The 17,134-nt window shown below is 43.1% G+C and overlaps 1 protein-coding gene across 5 annotated transcripts in view; it reads left to right on the forward strand.

The window, feature by feature from the left end:
* The window catches only part of FNDC3B (fibronectin type III domain containing 3B), a 539,535-nt gene that overhangs the window by 286,384 nt on the left and 236,017 nt on the right, over positions 1–17,134 (forward strand). For all 5 annotated transcript variants that reach the window (XM_078665981.1, XM_078665983.1, XM_078665982.1 and 2 more), the window contains one exon: positions 16,862–17,105. In XM_078665981.1, the coding sequence (XP_078522107.1) occupies positions 16,862–17,105 (244 nt within the window). The remainder of the gene's footprint in view (positions 1–16,861; positions 17,106–17,134) is intronic.

A 17,134-nucleotide genomic window follows, 5' to 3' on the forward strand; every position in this document is an offset into this window, starting at 1 on the left:
TTGCTATTGTTAAAAGAAAGACAGCCCCACCTTTTGGTGGACTGTCATAATTAGTTGTCAGTTTTATAAATAAGTGCCAGTGATGAGGACCTGCAAACATCAGCACAAATTAAGCACTGCTGCCTCCTCCTGCCCATGAGATATAGGCATATTGCTCCTTCTCAAATAGTCCGCATTGTGCAAAAGATACATTGATAAATGACCACTTAGCAGCGGATAACTCTAGAAGCAAGAAATACCTGGGGTTGAGTTTCAAGGTGAGCCAGACTACTGTCTCTGGTTTGTTGCTTTAAAAAAAATAGTTTTCTGTCGCCTTGCAAACTTAAATAAAAAGCTGATACCTCATGTACAGGAATGTAGCTCTCTTCAACTACCTTGAAGAATTTAGAAGGAAACATCTTTGTAGCTTAATTCGGAAGCATGCATCTTTCAAACCTTCTCAGTAGTGACTGGTTTGTTGACAGAGAGGTGGAGAACGGGGGAGAGGGGGAAGGGGTAAACATAAAAATAAAAAAACAAACACTTACCTACTTGCTGCATAGCGCCCCTCTCTTTGACAGGCACAAGCTCCCAGAATGCACTGCGGCCTATCCTGTCGCTGCTTTCATGCTGTTGAAAGCTGCTTCAGGATTGGCCTGGGCACAGAGGATTTGCCCACTTCAGTTCCCTAGAGGCGTGTGCTTTGTGGTCCACCTGCGCTGTAAGTAGCCAGTGTAGAACCTATATATATATATAAATATATGCCATGAAAGTGAGTCAATTTAGCAGTCCATTGTGATAGTGTGGCAGGAGCTGCTGCTATATTGATATATATGTTTATTAAAGGTCTGTTTTGTCTCTGGAGTGTGTGCTTTGAGATATATTGATCCACCACATCACATTGTGTGGCCAATCTTGAGACCTAGGGTCTGCCTTTGAATGTCTTTCCTTTTTTAAATCTGGTGGATTCTTTTTATAATGGTAACTGTGTTTGTCACTTTTATGCAGTCTCCCTTCTTTCCTGTAGGTTCATTTTCATGTATTACTTTGTGTGTGCTGTGTTTCCCTTTGGGATTTTTCATATATTGAAAGTCCAGGACAGTTCATGTACTTAGTACAATCAACATTTATAGAGTAAAATAATGCAAACAAATACAATTGGTCTGTGTCAGGCACTGACCTATTATCCTTGCAATCTTACCACCTGAAGCAAATCTGTCAGTTTTGCTTATTTCAAAAGGTCTTCAAATTAGACAAATCCTGTCTGTTGGATGGCTGTCTGTGCCAAAGCAAACTATCTCTGTATAAACAGGTATAATTAAAGGATCCCTGTGTACTTGTTCTGTACCAGTCCCTCCCTTACCCCATGTAACCTTCCTAGCACTTTGTTTCCTCAAAGTTCTGTGTTCCTGGTCTCTGCATGTAGATCTTCACCTCCAAAGCGTATGTCTCTCAAGTTTCACTTTGTCCTGCTTTCTCCTGTTAAAGCACAGTTAAGCTTCCTGGTTTTGTACCAGCTTGTCAGTGAGACCTTACGCACAGCCTAGGGTGATTACATATTAAAGGAGACGTTCGCTCTCACATCAACAATCACCAGCAGTAGGGCTTATTGAACGTCTTTCATTGCACATGGGCTTCTTATGGGTGACGGACGCATGCAATGAACATTTGTAGAGAGGATGTGGACTAACAGCTCGAGTGGTCGATTTCGAAGCTGGGGAAAAGGGTTCGAGTCTTGGCAGGGACACTCAACATTCTGTGATTCTGGGCAAATCAATTAATATCCCAGTGCCTAACAAATAAATGTGTTCTTCGGTAACACAAGTGGTGCTCACGTAAATCGCTCTGATACCTTTGGGTCGAGTTTGCGCTATATAAAACTCTCTCTCAAAAAAGTTGTTCTGGTGACTGTACATTTCAGTCTTTTTTTGTTCTCCTGTGAGGAGAAGTGGCCTATAGGCATCAGTAACAAAAACGCCCCCCACAGCTGCAAAATCGTCCCCCACCCTTCCAGCCTCTCGTAGAAACACCCAATGCCCACAACGGCCAGCTCATGCCCCTTGAATGAGAGAACCATGGAGAGATCCTTTGTGTTGTACCAGATTCAATACCATGTGTCGATTAGAGTAGAAGAAAATAAATTTACTAAGCTAAATTACTCTGCTTCACCAGTCTAAATGGCCCTCTTCGATCACATTTAAATTTTATGTTTAGGACTTTTTGAATGGTAAAGACCAGAACCCAGCCCCAATGCCTCTAGCAATGGAATGTATGACGGAATTCCGCATGCGGTTTTCACGCATGACTCCGTCATTTCAACAAATGCATCTTTAGCAGGCATTTGTTCACGACTTGCCTTAGGGGGGGCGCTAGATATTGGAATCATTTAATTTACTATTCCAACTCCAGTCTGCGCAAAAGTAGGGAAGGTGTTGGACTTTAATTCCAAAACCACTCCACCATTGCTCCCCCCAAAGCATGTCGTAACAACTTGCGGGCAGAACCATTGCGTGCTAAAGATGCATTCTTTCTGTTGGCTGCACTGTGAAGGCACAAAGTCATTCCGGCTTCGTTCTAAAGGATGCTTCCCCTAGCAATGACAAGCACATAGAAAAAACACTCGAGCACATAGAAAAAACACTCAAGCATACTCCGCATCCTACCCCAATACCGAAACTATGCAATTTTTCACCTTCCCCTTCATGTACCATCAACGTGGTATTCAGTCAAAATATTTTATAATTAATCAACTGTAAAGATGTCCTCACATTGATGTGCTCCAGATCCTGAAATGTCCTCTATCCTGGGCTTTCATTGGGGTGACCAGCAAACTCCAGAGCTCATTAAATGTTCTTAATGCAGCTCTCATGGCCTCAAGGCATCAGCTGGTCAGATCACAGTGATCAGAAAGTCACGTGCCTCGTTGTGTTCTTGTAAAACAACACATGGAGTACAAGACACTGTTCTGTGATGACTAACGCAAGCCTCTCTCATTGGGCACAATGGATTTCAGAAACAGCCCAGGGCAGGAGTTCTTTGGCCCAACAAAGGATTTCACCATCTCAGCATTCTTGTCACAGGCGTCTTATGAGACATCATTAACCCCTTGGGCGCGGCCGCGATTCTGCGCCTGTGCGGCCGTTTTATTGAGTGGGCGGGTTCATGACGGCCCCCCGCCGTCATCAGCACACGCGCAACTTGATACATGACGGCCGGGGGCCGTCCTCAGCATGGAAGGGGTTAAGTACACAAATGTGGTAAACACTCCTCAATGATTTACAGCAAATCACATCCCTTCTGTTTCTAAATGAGTGAAGATCTACCTCTTCCTACTAGTAGATGTTGGTGTAAATTAGTATTTAAATTATTTGGATGTATTGTGCCTTTTAATAAACACTTCTGTGCTGCTCAGATCAGCAAGTTCTGCTGCTTGTCCCATGGCAGTCATCTGCGCCCACCTTGGCTTATGTTTATATTTTTCTGGAAAAGATGTGAATTATCTAAAATGGAGAAAACTGCCAGAAATGCTCACTATACTCTGTAGTCTCTGCCTTTCGTGTCCTTAAATTACGTTTATGGTTTGGAGTTAGATCTAGGTTGGAGAAGAGCCAAGTGTAAGGGCTCCAACCTGACAACCTCTTCATTGCCCTGGAGGACCAGACCAGCAGAGGTTATCTCTGTTGAGTAGAAACAGAGGTCTACTTAAAGAAGGACTTGTTGGCAATGAGGGTGCTAGGAATACTGAATATTTTCTTGGGTGAAGAACTCCTCTCCCTCCTAGCACATAGAAGCAAAATGGCAGCGGCGTGGAGTCCTGGCTCCTATCTAAACAGGATCGGTTTTGGCTGAAGAAGTCAAATTTCGACTTTGGTGCCTTAGATGTGAGCGATGATGGTTCACCAGTGTAACTCGGGCAGCAGAGTCCCGCCGAACAATTTCCTCTGTGTTTGTGCCATGGTAACGACATGGAGGGATATGTTTCTGGTGGATAGGGTGACCATAGTTCTGGCCTGCACTGAATACCTTAATCAACCTCTGATGTGTGAAGGTGGCAAAGCAGTGCTAGGTGATGTTGGGGAAATTACTGAATTGGGCGTCTTGCACCTGGTGGGGCATGGATGTGGAGACCGCATTGGAGAGGATATTACCATGTCACCATGTCTCTGTTGACCTGAAAATGCCAGTAGCAGAGAATAAATAGATGAGAAGTGGAGAGGAAAATTCATTTTTTACTCACAGTTACCACATCCTGAGGACTTGATGAAAGAAGATACTGAGAATATTGACAGTAGGATACTCCGTTGTCCCAAGGAAAATCTATCCTTACAGTGCTTATTGGAGACCACAAATAGGGTATAGATCAGGATCATTGTGATTGATTGGGCCCTAGAGGACTTAAAAAACACATATGCTATGCAACAAAACCGTGATAACCTCTTGATCAATCGTTATAAGAGGCTGAATTTGCAAAGCGGGGAGCCAAATTTGAAGTAAAACAACAGCATGCATTTGAGGATTGGCCTATTTTAAATCTCATGGGTTTTTTAGTCCAAGTTTGATCTGTTGAAAAATAGTGTGAAAGCTTCTGATCTGCAACTTTTGAGTTCCGGTTCTTAATCAGGGGAAAGAAATTAGAGATGCTATAAAGACTTTCTGATTCCTGAGCTATTTGCTGGAGAGCCCCTGAGCCAGTCTGAAATAATGCGGCCCTTCTGACTCTCACATGGATCCCTTTTGGTTGTACTGGGCAGTAGGGACCCTTCCGGCCGAGATTAGGAGCCTGAGTCAACGTAAGCTCATTTTAAGGTAATTGGACAGAGAAAAGAGCTGCTTCATGAAGGAGACCCGATTTGTGTTTTCTCAGATGTGTGCCGTGCCGCACAGTGGAGGTGGCCAGAGCTGCAGACAAGACATTGCCTCTAAGGGAATTGTAGTGTTGCTATGTTATCCAACTAAGCTATTGGCATTTCATGATGGCATGACCTACCTCTTTTTTCAGCCTGATCTAGCCTGGGCCCATTTTGATTTGCTCATTAGGCTGCTTATGGGGCCCATATCACATGACAAAGCCTATTCCGTCATGTCTGTATTCTGGGCTTCTTGAGTTTCTGTCACCAGTGGCCCTTGGGTGTCAGTTTAATATTGTTTGTTATATTTCTTGGAATAATGGGCTTATGAATAAGTCATATTTATCCATGTTAAACTAACTCACATCTACAACACTGGACTACCAGCTGTGCATGTTTTTTTGTGCTCTTTAGAGACTGCAACATGCTGCATGAGAATGTTCCAAATTGGTTCCCTGCCTGAGTTTTTAGGTTTCGCCTGCACAGAACTTGCGCTATACTTGTGAAATCTCTTGTAGAAGCTGCTTACAGCCCCCCAATTGCTTGCCTTTGCTTATCATTGGCTGGCTTCCATGTCACTCTCATTCCCTTGCTTCCAGTTGGTCAGCGCCACCTCCTCACCCCCGTCTTCATCCTGGGCTTCAAGTCTTCATCCTGCGGAGGAGCAAGCACAGTGTCCTTCCACTATAGGGTCATGAACGTGCTTTCTTTTAATTATTACTTTTCGGGTTCTCTCCTTTACCCCTGCCCTTCTCACACCGTAGTTTTTTTTCTTAATCCACGCCCTCTTCCTCCTCTGTCGTTTTTAAACCCACCTCCACCGTCTCCCCTATTTCTGTTACTTTTACACCCCCCCACTAACTCTTCATTTAAAACCCACCTCTGCCCTCCTCCCGCTGTCCGTTGTTTTTTAAAACCCACTCCCGCCTTTCGTTATTCCACTGTATAACCCAACGGGTTTATATAGTTCAGACGCAACCCAAAGATATTTGATCGCATTACATCATCATCAAGGACACGTTCATTTAGTTTTTTGGGACACAGAGGGGTAATGTGATTTGCAGAGAATCAAAGGTTGTGGAGCCAAAGCCACTTCCACAGGTGGCAGTTTGCCATTGTGTTGGCAAGGCTCTGACCAGTCAACACTCAAAATTATGTCATCTCTATCAGAGTCCTTCAATGACAGGACAACACAAAGATTACATTAAGTTTTCTGCAAATTTTTTATCTGATATTTGTCAGAAGGCATGTTACTTATTTGCTAAAAGGATGCGGTCATAGCAGGATAATACACAGGCACGCTGCAAGTTTGTCATTCAGAGACGACAAGCGGTAACAACAGCACACTGCACAGGCACACATTCTGTGCAAATTCTAGTTCAACAGTGTGCTGTAATAAGTTTTATGCACATAGCGTCATGTTGAATGTTCTTCAAAATCATGTGCAGACATCAGTTCAATTCAGTGGAGTGCATGCTATACGTTTCTCTTTTTAGTTTTGAATCAAAGCGTTGTAATAACCGCACGATTCATGCAATGAGCATATAATTCACATTGCTCTCTTGTGTAACAGTGTGTGGTTAAACCAGTACAACGCTAATTTCCTGATTGTTTCATACTATCTTCTTTTATTTTCTTTGAATGCATATATACCCATTCTTTGTACATTTATTATGTCTCTTTATTATATTATTCTTTTATTAGTCCAATTAATTTACTTTCTTAGCAACTAATTTGGATTGTTACATTGCAAAATACATTCTTTTTACTTTGTATGGTCACCTTGTATGTTTTCAATCAAAATATTTGAACTTAAAAAAAACAAAAAAATTTAAAAAAACAGTACAACGCACAGGAGTGACTCCACACAAAAGCCAGGCAGGACAATGCAGCTACTGCCTCTAAGGCAATGGGTAACAATGCTACCCGCTCACCCTCTCCAGACTACATGTCTCAAGACACAAAGTACTGGCAGAGGACCAGATGAGATTTCAGCACGCATCCTACCTCACTTAGGTACTACAGGTCCCGCGGCTCCTCGTACCAGAACACAAGGTATGAATGGAGACTGGGATGAATGTTCTGAACTACATATCCCAGAATACACCTTGATTTAATCATTATAGCATTCCTTTCACACTACAGGAACCTGCACAAACATAAGAAACAAGCATTGTCAAAGCCAATAGATTTCGCCTCTGCGAACTCTATTGGTTTTTCCAATTTATTTTTAGACATTTTGCACCTTCTCCTAAACATAAAATATTGCTGGGTTTTGACCATTTATGAGGAGTGCTGGAGATTAGAAGAATAGAATAGATGCTCTTGTTGGAGAATTTTTTGTTCTCAGTATAACTCCATGATTAGATATATTTGGTTCTGAACTATATGCTCGGTTCAACACTCTCCTGTCATTAGTCCAGGCACGACTTGTCTGTTCCATAGGATAAAGCAGGCTCAGTCTGAGAAATTAACATTATTTGCCATCAAAAGTGCTATTGTGAGCAGACTGCAGCTTGCAATCCTTTTGTTGTCAGTGTTCCGCAACGAATAGACCGGTGGTGACTTGACTGCAACTACTGAGCAGGCAACAGGAAGGCTTTTTGGGAAGCACATGGAGTACAGTATGTTCTTATTTATACACATCTTTCTTTACCAAACAAATTGATTACAACATAGTGGCGGCTGGTTCTTCTCTGCAAACACTACCAAATGTTTAGACAGTTGTGCCAGACTGCAGCGTTTTTGCAACAGCTGCATTAGTAAATCACAGAAGACACTTTCCAGACTTGCAGTCTGCACATCCTAATTGGGCATGTCACTCCTAATTAAAAATGTGTGTGTGCCTGTGGTGTGTAGGAAAGTGTCCCTTTTTGACATGGTCACCCCCACCTTTTGCCCGGTATCCAATGCAATTTTGAAGTGCACAGGGTTCCTTCTATCTAGGTTCCCAGTGCCAGATCTCTTTCCCTAAAACTGTACAAATGGTCCACCAATTGGCAATACCTTTAGCAACCTGTGTAAGTCCGTAGTAAATGGTACCCTTGGTACATAGAGCAAGGAGGATAAAGAGAGTCCCTAAGGACTGCAGCATATTTTGTGCCATCCAAAAGGCCCCCTCAGAACCAACAGGCGATCTGTCATTGTAGGCTGCGTGCCATGGTGCAGACAAAAGTGAAGACCAAACATGACGCACCTCCTGTGTGCCATGCATACAGAGGCTGCATGCAATGTAGGTAAGTCACCCCTACAGCAGGCCTTACAGGGGCACTATACGACATGTCTGCATATCTGCATGAGTAGAAATGCCCTGTGATGTTGAAGTCAATTCATAGATATTACAAGTGAACAGGGAAGCCATTTTGAGAACATGTGCTGGACACTGGTGTTTACGAGTTCGTGAGCTACATGTTGGCTTCATTGAAACTAGAGATGTTTGGTATCAAACATATTGCATTAATAAACCCACACTGATTCCAGTGAGGGATTTTGTTAATACTTGCACCCAAAGGGCACCTTGGAAATGCCCCCTGAAAACCTACCAACAACTAGTGTGCTGGCTGACTGGTGTAGACTAAGCAAACACAAGGAGATGATGGACAGAGTGCTGAAACTTTTCAGACACTCACCCCCAGTCACAGATCTGGGTTGGATCCATCATCGTTCTTTAGCTCACTTCGCCACCCCAGTTCAGACCCAGCCATATGCAAATCAGTCTTGACCCTGTGCCTCATGGGAACAGTCCAGCCCGAACTGCCAAGCCAGGTCTTCACTGGACCGGAAACAAGCATCCTGGTATTGGTTTCTTGGTAACACCCCCTTATCAGCCATCTGTAGCCCCCATGGTGTAGACCCCATGCAAGTAAGAGCCTGTGCTCTCTGAGGGCTGAAACAATGCCTGCTCCGGCCAGATGTGGTTTCACCTCCTCCAAACAGGATGTCTAAATGATCAGCATATCAGGGCAGGAGGCTTGAAAGGCATCTGCCACCTTTGATATGCGACCCAAGGCTTCCCCAGACCGCGGTAATGCCAGCCCATCGCAAATTGTCAGCAATCTCAGTTGCACCGGAAGCGTAAAGTCTGGTTTAACAAGATGCCACTCCCCGGCCAGCCTGATACAGTAGCCTTCCAGGAAGAGGACCTTCTGCTCCTGAAAGTCAGACATGTCCCCCCACTAAGCGAAAGGACACCAGGACCAACCAGAAACACACAGGACCAATACCTGTGGTACTGGACACATTGCAGCAAATAGAGCTCGTGAGAGACTAATCCGAACTCCCACTGCATCGAGACCGAGCAGCTGTGAGGGACGTCCGCACTGCCGAGACCCACTTCCAGAGTGGCCCAGCTGTCCTGATTTTGCACCCTCAACTGGCTAGACTGACAACCGCAAGGCCCTAAGACGCACAGAGCCCAGATGAACTTTCTACTCTGCAATTGAGTGCCCCAGCCCGGGTACTGTTGAACAGGCTGTGCCCTCTTGTCCACAGGACAGGACCTGAGCGCCCCTTTGGGAGCTTCCAAACTTGCCCCCTAGTCCCCCTCTGCAGCGTTGTTTCTTGGTGGGCCCCCTTCTTTCCACCGGCACAGCGCGCACCCCTACCAACCCGACCAGTACCTCTGCACCGGAACAGCCCAGGGCAGGCAAAGAGTAACTGCTGGTGGTACTTTGGACATTGGCCCCCTACGACCCTAAGTACCGATGGAGAGCCCCTGAAATCGATTGTAGATAACTGTATGCAACATATGCCTTTTCTCCTGTAGGGAAGCATTGCTGCGTAAAGACATATTTAAGTGAACTGTTTACTTACCTGTGAAAATTCATATTTTAAAAAGTGCTTAACTGATAACGAAGTTCTTGGTATCAATATTTATATAAGAACACAAGTTATTTTTCTAAATTGGTCTTGTATTTATTCTTGAGTGTTTTTCTCATTTATTGCCTCATTGAGTACAACAAATGCTTAGCATTACCCTCTGATAAGCCTAAATAAGAGAGTATTTAGTGGTATCATGTTTGCTTCTGTAAACCAATAAGGGTTGCCTGGACTCTTTACACAGTGTAAAATGTAAAAAATGTAAATGTAGTACTTGTATAGCGCACGTATCACCCCTGAAAGGGTCTCAAGACGCTTGTACGCATACCGCTGTGGAACCCTTCCTGGTTTTTTCCTGTGAAGTGCCCACTCCTGTGCACCCCCAAGGTGAAGCCAGGCATCCCAGCGCTGTTGGGGCCGTTGTGGAGATTAAGCAAGCTATTGCTCAGAGTTGCAGAGTGGGACCCATGATTAGAATAGGCAACGAGGCGAGAATTATCAGGTCCGAGGAAATTGAGCCCAAGACCCGCCGAGGCGGGAATTGAACCCTGGTCCCGGGCCAGACCTCTGCATCAGGGTCTGCCGCTCTAACCATTGAGCCACACTTCCCCAGTGTACCTGGCTTTGGTCCACTATATAAAGAGACAGCTTCCTGCATGGTGCTACTTTGTTATTTTTAACTGGCTTGATAATTTGTTTATTATTAATGATAATTACTGTTAGCAAGTCTACACACTGAATTGTTTAACCGCATGCGTGCGGGCGGAATTCCGCTCGCACGCTGACTTTTTTAAAAGCGCACTTTACGTGACGAGCTGGGCTCGTCATGAGCGTGCGAGGAGGCTACCTCATGACGAGCCCAGCTCGTCATCAGCGTCGAAGGGGTTAATGTGCTCCAATAATATCTTGTATTATTCCATAATTTAATTTTATCTTACTGCAAACCTTGCACCACGATGTGCTCGATTGGCCCTTCTCAAAAAACAGGTGTATAAATAGTAAATTAGAATGCCAGATTTGTTTGAAATTTTCTTATTTAATGATGAATGTATTCATTTTTTTATGCCAAATATATCTACCCAAGTCTTTCCATTATTAGAGCGTTCTCGTTTTCTTTTTCATTTGGTATTTATTTTATCTTGACAGTAGGCATTTCCAGTTCATCTGTGTGTCCACTAGCCTCAACTACAAAGCATGAACCTTAATTTGAACGAAGAAGGTTCACTTGAGGACAGTGTTCCAACTGTTCTAAAATTAAGGGCACAGCAGTCAGGCCAAATTCCTTTGTGGCACATGCTGCTATTTTCTGTGGTATGATGATCACTTTAGTCACTTTGCCGCCTACAGCAGCTCCTTGGCCCTTGGTTTAATTAGGTCCTCAATAAAAAATAAAATACTATTATTCTTAATTTGTACTTCCTCTTTTGACTAAGGGTCATCTACACAGCTTGGTGCATTTTGAGAAGGCAATTGAAAATGTATTAAGAATCCTGTTACTCTTGTTAAGCAGCATCTCGTTCACCCAGTTTTTTACTGTTAACATTTGCAGACACATTTTTTGGTTTTGTTTGTATTTTTCTGACAGGAGTAGGTTGAAGTGCTTTTTGTGTTCCAATTTCAGAGCACACATTTTATTGTAGCCTCTTTAACCCTATCCATGCTGCCGTCGGCCATTGGCCGACGGCAGCACTGCCTTGCTGGTGCTGCCGTCGGCCAATGGCCGACGCGGCTCCACCCGTTTTGCGGAAGTGCCGCACTTCCGCAAGTGCCGCACTTCCGCAAAACGGGCGGCGCAGCCAACGGGTTAAGAACGTTTCTGATGGATACATGTACCCTGCACACCTTAGACATGGGTTTTCTATGATGCAAAAACAAGGTTTATGGTTGAAAAGCAACTTAAAATGTAGACTGTGTCTTTAAAAGATAAATGAAGTAGGAACAGATTGACTAAGTATTGGCTGTACAAGATAAGATAATCTACAGGAGAAACTGGTCAGTTTCGGGCCCTATGAATAAATGATCAGCGGTATGTACTGTCCTTAAAAGTAGCCACTTTTAATAACATTGTGAAGTAGAAAGCGAAGAAGGGATAAGCCATCCATACAGATGATTGGTTGACGATCACTTGGCGGAAGTCAAAAGATCTATAGGAGCATTGGGTGTCCACCACATCACTTGGGCCTCCAACGTGGCCCCATCTCTTAATATTCAGGAGACATTTCCTGCTCCTTTTCAGATCATTTCTAGGAAAGGTTGGATCTTTGGCGCATAGCCCATGGGCATATATAACAAACAGGTAGATACGGAAGCGAAGGCAAGATGGGAGCGATTGAAAGAGTACAAGTAGATCTCCAAGAGTTTTAAATGTTAGGGCTAAATATCTCTTGTGTTATACTTAACTTAAAATCTGTTGGTAGAGGTGAACAGAGGGCAATGGCCATCACCTTGTGAATGTGTAAATACTAAAATAGCAAAATGTAAACTCTTCAATTTGTTAAAATTGCAACTACCTTTTCCATGTTCACCTGGCCCATATATGTAATCAAGACGAAGAATGGAATACAATTCTGTCCTTAGTTTTCCTTCCTTTACGGAATGGGTGAGAGGGTTGGTGCTCTTTTTGATTAGAGGCGGGAGCACAATTATTTCCACGCTATCTTAATCCATTTTACTCTTCTAGCTGGTAATAGTGCATGCCCCGTAGATTTGCCAATGCGTTTCGACCGAATTAAATTCTACTTTTTAGGGCCTCATCAGGGTACATTATGTAACTTGGACTCTTTTATGTCTCATAATTCTGATCCATCCACCCTATTGTCAGTGTTAAGAGTTCCCAGCTTACACTTCAGTATGGGATGCATTTTGTTGTATTTCTGCATTTTGTTGTATCTCTCCATTTTGTTCACACCCTATAGAACCAATCAATACCTACAGCATAGAGTCAAGAGAATTGGCAAGTCTACCGCAAACAGGGTCTCTCAATTTTTTTTTTCTTCCCCATCAAAAAAGATCCCAATAAAAGCTCCTATACTTAGTTAGGCTAGTCAGCCTGGTCCCATACAGGGTCCTGAGATAAGTTTGCAAAACCACATTCTAAAATGCCTTGAACATTGTTGAGGACCATACCACAGGATGGAAAAAATTGGAAAGAAATAAGCAAAATTAAAGCTTTAACTTAATGAGAGCCATAGATCGGATTTCACCTCAAGGACTAAAGAAAGCCTCATTAGCACACATGGCAGTCAAAAAATGGTTCAGCCTGGAACTGGCGATTCTGAAAATAAAGGGCCAAAAGTTGTGCCCGTGGTGAAAAACCCTAAATGTACTAAAGCAATTATAAAGTACAAGAGCCACAAAAACTCATTATATGGCAAGAACAATCAGAGTGACCAATTAGGTTGGTAAACTATGATTTACCTTTGAGCCCGGAACATAAGTTCTTCAACGTCATAATTTACAACAGCACACAACACAATGAGAGTTTGCAGAAATAAACACAATACATAAAATGGGGAACAGCGTTTACAACGCAACTTTTACAACGCAGTACCTTTACGATGCAACCATTACAATGCAAGTCATTACAACGACTTGCGCTGGGGGGCGCTCTAGGATAGGGAATAGTTTTAATTTACTATCCAACACCTTCCCTACTATCCACGGGGACTGGAGTTGGAATAGTAAATTAAACTATTCACTATCCAGCGCCCCCAACGCAAGTCGTTGTAACGACTTGCGTTGTAAAAGTTGCGTCGTAAAGGCATGTTTTGTAACAGCATGCGTTGTAACGACGTACATCCCATAAAATGTGCCTTCCTATTTGAGGCAACTCGTGAAATCACCTTACAATCCCACAACCTCCAGTGCTTTAAATTGGTCGGTACTGTCCTGTACTGAGTACCGGCATTTTTGTTTTATTTTGAGGAGAGTACCTGCACTTCTCATGAGTTAAGTAATACTTTTCATTGGAGAGTACCGGCACTTCTATTTTTCCATTTCAATCACTCCTTACTAATGGAATAAGCGTTGTCACAGAATCGATGTAACAGTTATGCAAATAATGTGTGTATGCATAGCTCAAGCCCCTGTAGAAAGGACTTATGCAACAGGCAGCATAAGGCTCTCCAAACCAATTCCATAGGCTATTTGCACTGAATGTTAGCTTCATGCTTTCAGACACGTTTAATCTTTATTTATGCTTCTATAATAAGAGAGAGGATGGTGCATCCATTTGCACCAGGCTGTCATTTCCAGATTTAAAATGCCTGACGTCAGGCATCCTAGCACTGAACGGGAAATATAAAACCTGTATGTGTCACAGGTCAGTACGTTCTAATAAAGCGGTGCGCAGTTATGACGTCGGTGTTAACGGCAAAAATGCGATTTCACAAAGCCGGTCTAAGCACTAAAATTGCTTGGAAATAATACGCTGCTGCAAATTATTAAAAAATAAACAACGGTATAGCACAAAAGGTCAGAAATGTAATTGAATATCCCTGTCTGAAACACAAGTAGTCCCCTGACCTTTCTGTAATTGTTTTGCTCGTTATGCGCTTCACACTTATCTGTCACTGTCTGAAATAATTTCGGAAAATGTTTTTTTTTCCCGAAGGTTGTTGCCGAAGTTGAACTTCCTTTCCCATAAATCGTGCAGTTGCTATAAACTGCTGCGCAATTACCGGGCGAGGGTTGATTAGTTAACAATTAACGTTGCTCTTTCTGTTCCTGTCGTCGCTTTTCCATTGCGTATTGTGATTAACTGTTACTGGGTTAAATTATTTGGCGGGAGACCGGCATAGACGGCATTGTTATCAAGAAGCTGTCTGACCACTGACGCAGTCACTAGAGCATGCTTTTAACAACTAGTTCCGGGTCAATTATAGGACGTGGGAGAAAATGGCTACCACAGGGGCGTGGAAAGGGTGCCATGGGTCCAAGTGCAAGCAGGGGAATAGGGCCCTCCACCCACTGGATAAATAGTACAATATACTCAGGGTTACTGGAATTATGCCGTAAGAGAGGGCCATATTATGCGGCAGGGTTGAGTAAATTATGTGGCAAGAAAAGACAAAATATGCGGCATAATGTGGCACATTTTGTAATAGTATTTCTTTTTTATGTCATATTTTTAAACTTGGCAACACTGTCTGGGCATTGGTTTCACCTCATTAGTAGCAGTTTAACACCCAAATATAGCAATAAGCAACAGAAAGGTGACCAGTCTAGCTTTGCAAGGGGCGTTTAACCTCATCACTGCGGCACGAATTCCGCCGTAGTGCTGAGCATTCCAATCGCGGGCATGGTCATGACAGCTCCCGGCCGTCATCAGCACACGCCCACCATGACTCATCACGGCCGGGAGCCGTCATCAGCGTCGAAGAGGTTAACTGCGCCGTAACACGCATCGCTGCATTTTTAGTAACCTTTGAACCGTTCGAGCTAGAAACAATTTTTTTTGTGCTAAAATCTGCAGATTATGTGGCAGATCATGGATTATATGGCATATGTGGTAGATCCATTATCATGTGAAAATCTCCACAGCCGCACAATCGCATAATTTCAGTGACCCTGAATAAGCTCATAATTTGGGTGCAGTGCTCCTCTAACATACCCCGGCCTGGTACTACTGCACATGTTGCACTATTGGTAGCTACTTCAAAAGCTGCGTCCACTGGTGTGCTAATACTTACGGTGGCATTCCATTTCACTGCAAGTTTTTTTTTTACAACTTTTTACCAATACACATTGCACCAGAAGAGTCTGGGAAAGAGCACTGCTCGAGCAGTGTTTGTAGCCAACACTTGGTGAGGAGAACCTTGGGGCCTTTGATGTTCTTGAGATTTTTGCTTCATAGTGATGGACGCTTAATAGTGTGGTGACTCACTCTCTCGAGCCAAGAACCCGAAGTAGATGGTGGCAATGCCGTTCTCCATAGCGCCCCTACTGGCACCATTTAGAACGTCTAATCCTGGCCCTGAAGAAATATGATCACACCACTCCCAGCCAGATGGAACTCTGTTGACTCCCCTTGCTGGCCCACACCATATATATGTATATAAAGATGCACCATTGACAAAGTCATCACAACCAGCTCCTCTGCATATCTTGCAGACAAGCTCACCATCTGGGTCTCGGCAGAAGAAAAAACAAGGTAGCAGACCTTTTGCATCTATAGACTCAAGAGCTAGAGCAACATCCCCGTGTCCACCAAGACCACTCCAACACTGTTCTCATTTAGGAGAGAGTTTAAGATGCCCTTCCTTAAAGAATACTATATCATTATTAAGGCTCCCTGATTTCTGTTTTTACTGATTTTTACAGAACAATACAGACAGAAAACAATTTATTTTCCTGACTGTCTTTTTTTTAAATATGTGGATAAAAACAAAAATTGGGTTGTTTTTGAGTGATTCTAAATGCTGTAAAAAGGAGGGGGTTGAACACAATAAAGGAATTTTATTAAAGAACCTTAAATAAAAGAAGAAGAAATAAACAGCAGCACAACCTTGATGCTAACATTTGCATGTTTTCTTATAAGTGCATATTTTATCATCTGAGTGTGTTTATAACACTGAAACCGGACAGGCGTTCAGGCGTTTTGTGCATATTTATTGGTTAAATAAATGTAAAATATACTAAGTTCAGCTTCATTTATTTACAAAACCCAAAATAAATATGGATAAATACAGATAAAATTAGCAAAAAATAAATATGGATAAATACAGACGTAAATGTAAAAAAAATGAATGCCATAAAACCAGGAGCCCTAATCCTAACCCATCCACAAACCAGCTACCTTTCCTATTATTGAATTTTCGCTTGTCTTTGACATTGTCCAGCACTCCGCTGCCTCTTGCCCAAGTTTTCTCAATAGAAATACTACATTAATACACACACATGCATATTCTAAACTGCTAGGAAGAGTTTCAAAGGCATAAATAAAAAGTTGAGTGAGAAAAAGTTCCTGAAAGTTGTGCAGATGCAAAAAGTACCTTCTGATTCTTCAAGGTGCTTCAAGGTAAACGTAAAACGTCTGTTCTCACAATCATCATTCAGCAATTTGATTGGTAAACTGCTGATACTGTAAATGTAGGTTAGGGACCACTTTCTTGTGATGCAGTGTTGATTATCCAGTGATGGTCATGAGCATGCTTCTAAGCTATTATACGCCTGCTCACGTTTGTGCTAAATGCCGCTCCATTCTTTTTCTTCCGCAGGTCATCGAAGACAGCACAGGAGTCCGCCGGGTGGTGGTGACACCACAGTCTCCAGAATGCTACCCTCCCAGCTACCCTTCTGCCATCTCTCCAACCCATCATCTAGCCCCATACCTTGCACACCATCCACATTTTATTCACAACTCTCACACGGCTTTCTACCCGCCCGTCACTGGGCATGGGGAAATGCCACCCCAATTTTTCCAACAGCACCACCTTCAGCCAACCATATACGGAGAGCAAGGTGAGCTAACAAATGGCATGTCTCTTTAT

Source organism: Lissotriton helveticus, chromosome 11, assembly GCF_964261635.1.
Source record: "Lissotriton helveticus chromosome 11, aLisHel1.1, whole genome shotgun sequence".
NCBI lineage: Eukaryota > Metazoa > Chordata > Amphibia > Caudata > Salamandridae > Lissotriton > Lissotriton helveticus.